Source organism: Notothenia coriiceps, unplaced genomic scaffold, assembly GCF_000735185.1.
Source record: "Notothenia coriiceps isolate Sejong01 unplaced genomic scaffold, NC01 NC01_scaffold00000339, whole genome shotgun sequence".
Lineage (NCBI taxonomy): Eukaryota > Metazoa > Chordata > Actinopteri > Perciformes > Nototheniidae > Notothenia > Notothenia coriiceps.
The window spans coordinates 635,749-645,759 of record NW_011333040.1 but is presented as its reverse complement, the minus strand read 5'-3'; the positions used below and the strand labels follow the sequence as shown (position 1 = coordinate 645,759).

The following is a 10,011-nucleotide window of genomic DNA, read 5'->3' as shown; positions in this document are numbered from 1 at the left end:
GTGTTTGGCTCGCAAACACCAAACAGATTCATGCAGGGCATTACCCATAACCCGCCTCCCTGTTTCAAGCCCCTGTTTCCAAAGTTGCGATTCTCGTCTGTTAGCTTCAATGAAGAATAAGGAGGCCCTCCCCACGCCCGCTGCCTGAGAGAGATTTGGTTAAAAAGAACTCCAAAGGTGTCTAGGAGGAGATTCGTGTGATAAGGTGGTGGAGTTACGCTTGGTTTCTGAATTGCTAATGGTTAGCATGCAAGCAAAAAAATCGTTATGACATCATAAAATGCCAAAACGATCGTCCTCATTTTCAGAAGAGGTTTTTATAGAATGGATCAGAGCAAAAAGAGAGTGACTTTTTTCTTCCTGAAACTTTCAGAGTCTCTTTACACCAGGGGGACACATGTTGATGAGAAGAGACTGAAGAAGTGATTTTGCATAAATAGGTACTTAAGATAAAAATGGCTTTCCAGAGTCCGTTACGCATGTGGTTCCCACTATGAACCCAGCCAGGGCGCAGGTGGGATCCGTCTGAAGAACTCCCTGATGCCGGCTTGGTGGGACCGGTGGCTCTGAGGCAGCCAGAATGTGGATAAGTGACGCAGCAATAGCCTGCAAACATGGGGAACGGTGGGTCAGTAAAAGAACTTTAAAACACTGGGGCCGTCAGGTAAACTTGAGATCGATTTGAAATCTCCCCCAGGATATAGAGACATTCTAAAGGTCTCAAATACAAATATATATGGCTGCTATTTCATTGTCAAAATGTAAAGATGACATTAATAACAAACGTATGGCTAGTAGATGAACCTGAGTACTGCAAACCTCTAGCCATAAGTTGTGCAGCTTACAAACAAATAAGAATGCAGATCTGATTTATTTGCCAAGTATGAGTTTAGTCATAGCAAAAAACGTGTTATCAAGCAGCTTGCAGTGTAACCGGTCTACACACAGTGCGCAAACAACAATAAACAGCAGGCGTAGCATACACGGCTTAAAAAATATAGTATTGAAAGATCAATAATATAACATGTATGCATAGCAATATTGGCAAAGGGCAAAGCAAGAAACAATACAATAGCACATTTTATAACCCATGGAAACACAAAGTCACTATGGCTCAATTAGCTGGCCAAATGGCGAGAAATAAATACAATTGTGGGCCACTGACACGGGCCAATACATTTAGATCTGAAATTAGCAGAGTGGGAAGTGGGAGTACACACCCACTACTCTTGTTCTGTATTTAAGCGAGCATTTTTGCTAGGTAGGCAGTAACTTATTCCAGCCTACTTATGTTCGGTACGACTTTTTACTCTTACATGTTGAGCCAAATACCTGTAACTTTCATCGTCTACATTTTGAAAAGCCAAATACCTGTACCTTTCTACTTCTTACATCTTTGACCCAAAATACCTGTACCTTTCCTACTTCTTACATGTTGAACACAATACCGCTGTAACTTCTACTTCTGCTCTCTCATTTTCCAAAACAGGCCGGTTCCTTAGTTTGGAATGTGTTTGGTGGCGTGATCATTATATTTAGAGCATTGCGTGCTATTGATTTGAACATGATTCCGTGTTCCATTCATTCCTGGTCTTCTCCTAAAGAAGGGACAATGAAAACGTGTCATGTTGCCGTGGGTCACCTGGAAACATTCATCTAGGCTAAACAATGAAATTATCTGTTCTTATAATATAAAGGCGAGGTCAGGTACTCTTTAAAACAGCTGCTAGTTATGGGTACTTTTTACTGAAGTACATTTCAAAGCCTCTTTACTTTTACTTGAGTAAAGAAGTTTAGTCAGTACTTCTACTTTCACCAGAGTATTTTTAAACACGATTATCTGTACTTCTACTTGAGTAAAAGATGAGTGTACTTTTGCCATCTCTGGTAGTTAGATATAAGTAGTGGAATATTACCTGGAAGGTGTACTTGATGTTGTATCCGGACTGTCGGATCCGGACGGTCTCCAGCATGCCCGTGTATCTGAGCTGTCGGAGCACCAGGCTGTCGTTGAAACGCAACGGCAGCTGACATAAAGAGAGAGAGAGAGAGAAAGTATTAATACAAAAAAACAGAAGCTAGTCATTAAGAGAAGTATTAACATGAGGATTATTTTGCACCAGAACTTACCTTCTCAGCGTTGGAGCGAATACACTTCACAAAGTACGGCTCTGATTGGTCGAGAGTCTCCATCAGCTTATTGAGGGACGCCTGCACACACAAACACAAAATACAATTGTAGAGAATAATGCTGCTAGTTTATTAATACAACAATTACTAACAAGAAAATCAATCTATATAAACTAGGGTTAAGTTGCAGAGCAGTGTATCAAGTAATTAAAGTCTACCCCTCCTTCACCAGATGCAACCCGAAAGGCCTACCTTTATTATTCTTTTAGTGGTTAGAATCAAATAATATAATATAGACTGTTCTGCAAAATTAGCTTATTAGGTGGTTTTGTACGAATCTGCTAAAATGACACTATTATGGGACAACACATTGAAGCTCTTGTCCCGCTAAATGTTTGACTTAGGATAGTAGGATATTCATGTACATTTCTAATCCCTATAGGCTGCTGCTGAGTCACTAATGTTGTTGTAATTCACTGATCTTCCAGCAGGGGGCAGCACTGACCTGAAACTGAGCGCTGATGCTGGGCGGCTTCTTCTTCTTGTGCAGGTGGAGCAGAGACTTGGTGATGCGGTCGTGGAGCGTCACGCTGCTCAGGTACCGCAGAGACTTAATGTCCAACAAGTGCTGCAATCACAGAACCAGAACATACGAGAGGATGTGACGGAAGGCTGAAAAACACCTTTGTGATTCTTAAAGGTCCCCTATTATACTGTTTTTCATCAATATATAATAGGTCTCAGATATATACAGAACACGTCTCTGAAGTGTTTGGCTCCAAACACCAAACAGATCATTGCAGCATTACCCATAACCCCCTCTGTTTCAGGCCTGTTTCTAAAGTGCTGATTCTCTGTCTGTTACTTTAGATGAAAACAAGGAGCCCCTCCCCACGCCCCTCTGAGAGAGATTTGGTTAAAAAGAACTCAATGGTGCTCTAGGAGGAGATTCAGGTGATAAGGTGTGTGTGGGCGTTACCTTGGTTGGTGATTGGATAATGGTTACACAAGCCAAAACATCGTTATGACATCATAAAGTGGACAAAATCTGATCAGCTCATTTTCAGACAGGTTTTTATATAAATGAATCAGGACAAAAAGAGAGAGAATCAGAGGGGACACATGTTGATGTATAAAAGTGGATTTTGCATAATAGGTGACCTTTAAGATGTTGCCATGTTACATTTCATTGTATTTAATTTAATCTAGCTGATGCTTTTATTCATTAGGATACACATTAAAAACTGCAAGAATCCTGTGAGTACATAAGGTTCCAATATGCCAAACCTTTTTAAGTGCTTCATTTGTGTTTGTTTCTTTTATTTAATGGGAAAGGGTCATTCAAAAGAGGCGTGAGGACTCTGTGCAGTCCTGATATTTGAGTCTTACCTTGGGAAGGCTCGGCTTGCTTTTGATGTTTTTGTTCCTCCTACAGGGGAGACATATTGTATTTCATTCAAAGATATGAACACAAGAATTCAGTGTATGTGTGTGTGTGTATATGTATGTATGTATGTATGTATGTATGTATGTATGTATGTATGTATGTATGTATGTATGTATGTATTATGTGTAGTGTGGTGTGTGTTGTGTGTGTGTGTGTGTGTGTGTGGTGTGGTGTGGTGTGTGTGTGTGGTGTGTGTGTGTGTGTGTGTGTGTGTTGTGTGTGTGCGTTTCCGTGTGTGTGTGTGGTGTGTGTCTGTGTGTGTGTGTGTGTGTGTGTGTGTGTGAGCGCCACAGTAGGATGCCCTGAGCTCTCTGCCAGGAGTTTGCTGCTGGTCGAGTTGATGAAGATGCCTTCTTCTTCGCAGGGCGGGACTTCCTGTGACGGAAACACGACCAGACCTGGAGCCTGCGAACCGTTACATACCGAAGCTGTCCTGTAGGGGGGAGGGTGGAGGAGGGACCGAGAGGAGGGACGCATATGTATACAATGTGTCTGTTGAATCGTGTATATACTGGATATACATACATTTAGCATATTGTGGGAAGCGGTATTTTGATCTCCTGTCTGGACAGCACAAACTCCAAGATTGACAATAAAGTGGACTTTGACTTTTTGAAATTCCTCCTGACGCCCCAACTAGTCTCAACAAAACCCCCCCCCCCTTATCTCCCCCGCATCATGTGTCTCCTTGTTTTAAATGAAGACTCCCAAGTACCTTACAACGGCAGCTGAAGACAAGCAGGCCAAACCCTCCACGTCCTTTCATAAGCTGTTTTTACTCCCGACTATGCACGACACGTCTGTTAGTACCTCACCGAAGCCTGGCCTTCTCGTTCAGAGCGTTGGTGGCGCCTGAAAGATCTGCAGAGGAGTGGCGGGGTCTCCCTGGGCTGATGGGCTTTAGGGCAGGAGAAGAGCAGAAAGACACGATTACAAACAGCCTCCGCCCCGGCACGGATGTATCTACACCTTATCCCCCTACATGAACATCAAGAAACACACCACCCCCTCATCTTTACCAAATAATACCCCGACTGCCTTTCTCCATGGACACCCTGTGAACGTTTACGCTTATTATCGCACTTCGCCTTCCTCTCGTCTCCTCCTCTCTATCTGGCTACAATTTTACTGAAAATTAATGTTGCGCTGCCTTAGACGGCTTAACCTTTCCCGAGTTGGCCCCCGAAAGCCTTATTGGTTGTGCGCGTGGCGGTGCGTGTGTGCGTGGTGTGTGTGTGTGTGTGGTGTGTGTGTGTGTGTGTGTGTGTGTGTGTGTGTGTGTGTGTGTGTGTGTGTTGTTGGTGTGGTGTTGTAGGTGTGTGTGTGTGATGTGTGTGTGTGTGGGTGGTGGTGTGTGTGTGGTTTNTTTATCCTACACACACACACACACACACACACACACACACACACACACACACACACACACACACACACACACACACACACACACACACACACACACACACACTCGTGTGTGTGTGTGTGTGTGTGTGTGTGTGTGTGTGTGTGTGTGTGTGTGTGTGTGTGTGTGTGTGTGTGTGTGTGTGTGTGTGTGTGTGTGTAGGATAAATCCATCGGTACCAGCATGCCGGTTCTGGAACTGATCGATGCCATCCAGCCGTCCAGTGTGAACTTTGAACTGGTTCAAACAGGAATTCTGTCAGAGGAAGACCAACTCAACAACGCCAAGTAACCACCGCCTGCTTTCCTCTGACTGTGGCTGGGTTTAAGCTTCACATTAGATCTGTGAAAAAACCTTCAGCCTGCAGTGGGATATTATTTAGTGCTTACTTTGTATGGATAAAATAAAACATAGGCAAATATATATTTACCTGTGCTCAGGATTTTTGAAATACTCCAAATTCAAATATTTTAGCTTAAAGAAGTGATTATTAAATGATAGATCCAAAACACAGAAAAAAGGCTAGATTGAAACACAATTTCCCAGATATTTTCATTTTTATATTGTTGTGTCTCATTTCCATTATATAAAGGTGATTAAAACATATATAATTACTGATGTGTGTTCACAGATATAAAACTGATAATATAAAATATATAAGATTGTATTTTGCAATTGGAACACTATCAAAAAGACGTTAACTATAAAGAGAAACAAACATTTAAAATAATAATATCAATTAAATTACCAAAATAAAAAATGATATATAGGAGAGAAACGAGTCAGAAGTCAGCACACTTTTTATTTTTCAGTGGCTGTAATTTTGAAAGCTCACATGGTACATCTAACATGCATTTGCTGCAAATACAAGTAACAAGAAAATACAATGAATGTCGCAGCTATAATTTGTTGCCATAGCGATCCTAACTATGACCCTTTCCTCCACCAGGTATGCTGTTTCCATGGCGAGGAAGATTGGAGCTAAAGTGTACGCCCTGCCTGACGACCTGGTGGAGATCAACCAGAAAATGGTGATGACCATCTTTGCCTGCCTGATGGGGCGAGGCATGAAGAGGGCTTAAAGGACACACACACACACACACACACACACACACACACACACACACACACACACACACACACACACACACACACACACACACACACACACACACACACACACACACTGACATGTTGCCTGTGTGACTGGATTAGACATGCAGAGATGAGCTGTGTTGTTTAGTTTTTTTAAAGCGGTTATTCTGCATTAAGCCAAAATAGAAGTATCACTTTAGTCGTCTTTTCTGCATTCCGTTGTCAATAATCAATAATGACACCTGTGTATGTTAACACAAACAATAATGATCATGTTTGGGCTCCAAAGGACTTTCAATTTTCAAAATGGTTGTGGGATTTTGCAGAAAAGTGAGACTTCTAGAACAGCTACCTGGTAAATATGAGTTTTTTTTATGATTCTCAGTTTTGCTTGAACTGATTAGTAGTGCCACATTAAAGGAGTACTGCTCATAGTTATGAACATAAGTGTGAATGTGTTTGTCTAGACTGGGTCTGCCCAGTGCATTCTAGGAGGGCGTCCTGCCCCGCTATGACCCTGTTGAGGGGTAATCCTGTCCATGAAATAAATGCAGACATTAAGGTTTTTTTTGTTATGCAAAGGCAGTGTCACATGGGGATTTTAAGACAATAATCATTCAATAATTCATTTTATTTGTTTCTCCTATTAATGTTATTTCTTAAACTGTACTGACAGGACTAACATTTCCCCGGCTGCATTGCCTTTAATCTCCCCATGTGTCACACCTCATGATCGTCCTGCTGTATCTCCCAATGTGCCAGCCAAACCACCAAATGAGCATTAAATGTTCCTAAGCCATAAAATGATATTCTTTACTGAATACCTTTTGGCCTGTTTTTTATACTCCCAAAGCTGTGCAGGATAATATGCACAGGATATAAGTGCAATGTTTTCACACTGGAAGATCTTTAACTCAGTATATTATGAAACAACAAATCTGGGGTATTAAATTGTTTAAAAAAATGCATAAGAACCCTTAAAATTGCTTTATTTGCACCTTCAAAATTCCCTTAAAACACAACCCTAAAACAGTTGATTTGATAATTAGTGAGAATTTATTTTCTACATTGTGGACATTGCATTTCTAACTTGTCAAAGCTGCTACTGCTTAATTCTCAATACAACAGAAGACATAACAGAAGAGAACCTCTACATTTCCATGAGCTGTTAAAACTGGTCCATGTTTAAAATGTCAGGGAACATGTGTTTGTTGCTGACAAATATTGTTGTCCTAATGTCGCGGGTGCATTTGTGGATATGTTAAAAAGTGATCCAGGTTTGATGCTGCTGATGTTCACATTCTACTTTTGTTCAGTTTTTTCTTGTATACATTTTCGATTGGCCCTCTGGAAAGCCACTGTTGGCAAAAATGTTGCTTCACATGATAGCAATACTTTTAATACTCAGTGTGTTTGAACAGATCGATTATGTTCAATCAAATAATTGTTCCATACATGTTTGTCACTTTTTGTCTTGAGGGCGACTTGATAATTCAATATTAGAGTTATAATGGACTGTAGATTTACTTCAAAGTATACCATCATTAAAAAATGTTTTTACAATTTGCAGATGAATCCAGAACTTTTCAATTAGAGAGAATGAGAATTGCCTGAGCCATTGTTTTTCAAGTTTTTTATTTTAATGTGATCAAAACAGAGTATTTTACATACTTCAAAATCTCCACTACAATCTGCCTTATCTTTTTTGCTATACACCAATGTATGTGGTAAATATGGGCTGCTACGCAGAATCAGCCCGCTGTGCTGAGCAGCAACAGAGACGGATCGGCTGGGTTGATAAGGGAAAGAAGGCTGTTGCCATGTCAACAGTGTGGCTGATATGACATAATGATGATGGTGTGGATATTTGCAGTCTTAAGAGGCAGCTGTTGAGCTTAAGGAATGTGTCCTGGCTCCAATCCACCAATTATTTGTGCCATTCAATCTTAAACCCAGATCCAGGCTTTGTCTACCAAGATCTGGGGCCTCATTTATAAAGGGATATACACTCAAAAAAATTGCGTACGCCAGTTTCTACGCAATGTTTGCGATTTATAAAATACTAACTTGACGGGAAAATGTTCGGTCCTCCACGAAGCAAGTATACTTCCAAGCCACGGCTTCGGAAAACGAAGAAGACTGGAACAGGCTAACAAGTGTGCCACTCTCTAACGGTTTCAACATAAACTGTACCGAAAATAAATACCTCACGATGTCTATCTAATTATGAACTTGCTTGGAACACATTTTTGGTGATAACAAATGTAACAAAGTAACATATTTACCAACACATGTTCTACGCCACTACATACTTACATTTAAATGTGTGCTGTGCTGCGTCGGTTCAGCCATTCTCCATAAGGGTTTTTGAAATTGGTCCGTGCGCAAAGCATTGTGGGGATTTGAAGGACGCGAAGTCTACCCATGTGCAGCCTCGAAATTACCCCCAAACCAAGGACGTGGCCTCGGTGGAATTCCAAGTATGCTGGAGATTGGAACAGTCCTTCGGCGGCACTCGATGACGTAGTATCCTTGAAATATTGGCTTGGAAGCCAGTTTCCTCGCGATTGAGAAACGGCCCGTATTTCGGAAAAATTATGTATAGGCTCTGTGCACAAGATGGCGTCTATCAACTTCCGGCGGCTGGGTGTGAGGCTGAGTACCTCCGGTTTGAGTACAGGGTTTTGACAGCTTGACAGTTTGACAGTTTGTTATGACACAGCGAGAGCAAGAATGAGCGGATTTCGGGTTAAAGAAAAGCGATTGGCCTTCCAGCGTGTAAGAAAGTCGGCACTACATTGCTGTGTGCCCCTTTGTACAAATTCGTCCCGTTATCAGAATCAGAATACCTTTATTAGTCCCACAGAGAGGAAATTTGCAGCGTTACAGCAGGAAAGAGCCACAGACAGCTTAGTGTTGCATATCTTACATGCGTTAAAAAGTAGTAAGTTATAATATAATAAACAATATGCTAAAAAACTACTAAGTTATAATATAATAAACAATATGCTAAAAAAAAGATAAAAAGTTACATAATTTTAAAAATACAGATCAAAAACAAATCAAATCTACAAATCAAATCCTGTTGCAGTTCTTAGGATTTAGCAGCCCGGTATATATTACAGTTATTAAAGATGGCATATGTATATAAAGTATATATTGCAAATAAAGCACATATTGCACATAGTTTGACGGTATTTAACAGCAGCAAGTTACACAATGTTATAATCGCGAGATAAGTTTCCATTCATTTTGGCAAGCCTGGGCAACAACGATTAAAAGATTTCTTGCTCCCAAACCAATTGTGTATTTCCTTACAAAAAGCAGTTATACCATACTATGTTTAGGTGCTAATGAATTATATCCTCAAAACAAACGCACACATAAATAACAAAGGAAAATACATAATTTAATAAATCCACAATATGATAACATTTTACAGATTAATTTAATAAACTTTTACAAAACATAGGTTGATGTTATATCGGGGGGAAAAATACATATTTAAACATTTCAATTAGTCTCTGCATATTTAAGTAATGCTAGTTTATATAGTCGATACACACACATCGGTAACTTCCGCCCCGATGTCAAAATAAAAGCAAAACAATTGGGAGAGCACCTTTTTACTATTTATGTAACGATTGGGTTTGAATGAACGTAGTTTCTAAGAAGATACTCTCCACTTTTGGTAGAGACGAAACTACCCTTGGGGTCTTTGACCAACACACTGCCCGACCGACAGAGAAAATGACTCACAATGATATTAGGTAACATCCCAGGTTAATAAACACAACCGGTGCACAATCCCATCACGACCAAAACATGCGCCCGTAGATACAATTCGACAAGTTGCAAGATGATTGTGCATAAAAATACACTCCAATATTATATCTATTATGTAACTCTCTCGCTCTGTCCGATATGTTCGTATAGA

General features: G+C 40.5%; 1 protein-coding gene across 1 annotated transcript in view; it reads left to right on the top strand.

The window, feature by feature from the left end:
• Positions 1–7,641, top strand: part of LOC104949792 (plastin-3-like) — a 24,380-nt gene extending 16,739 nt beyond the window's left edge. The window contains exons 13-14 of the mRNA XM_010776200.1: positions 5,142–5,266; positions 5,929–7,641. Of these exons, the coding sequence (XP_010774502.1) occupies positions 5,142–5,266; positions 5,929–6,061 (258 nt within the window). The 3' untranslated portion in view covers positions 6,062–7,641. The remainder of the gene's footprint in view (positions 1–5,141; positions 5,267–5,928) is intronic.
• Positions 7,642–10,011: the final 2,370 nt, after the last annotated feature.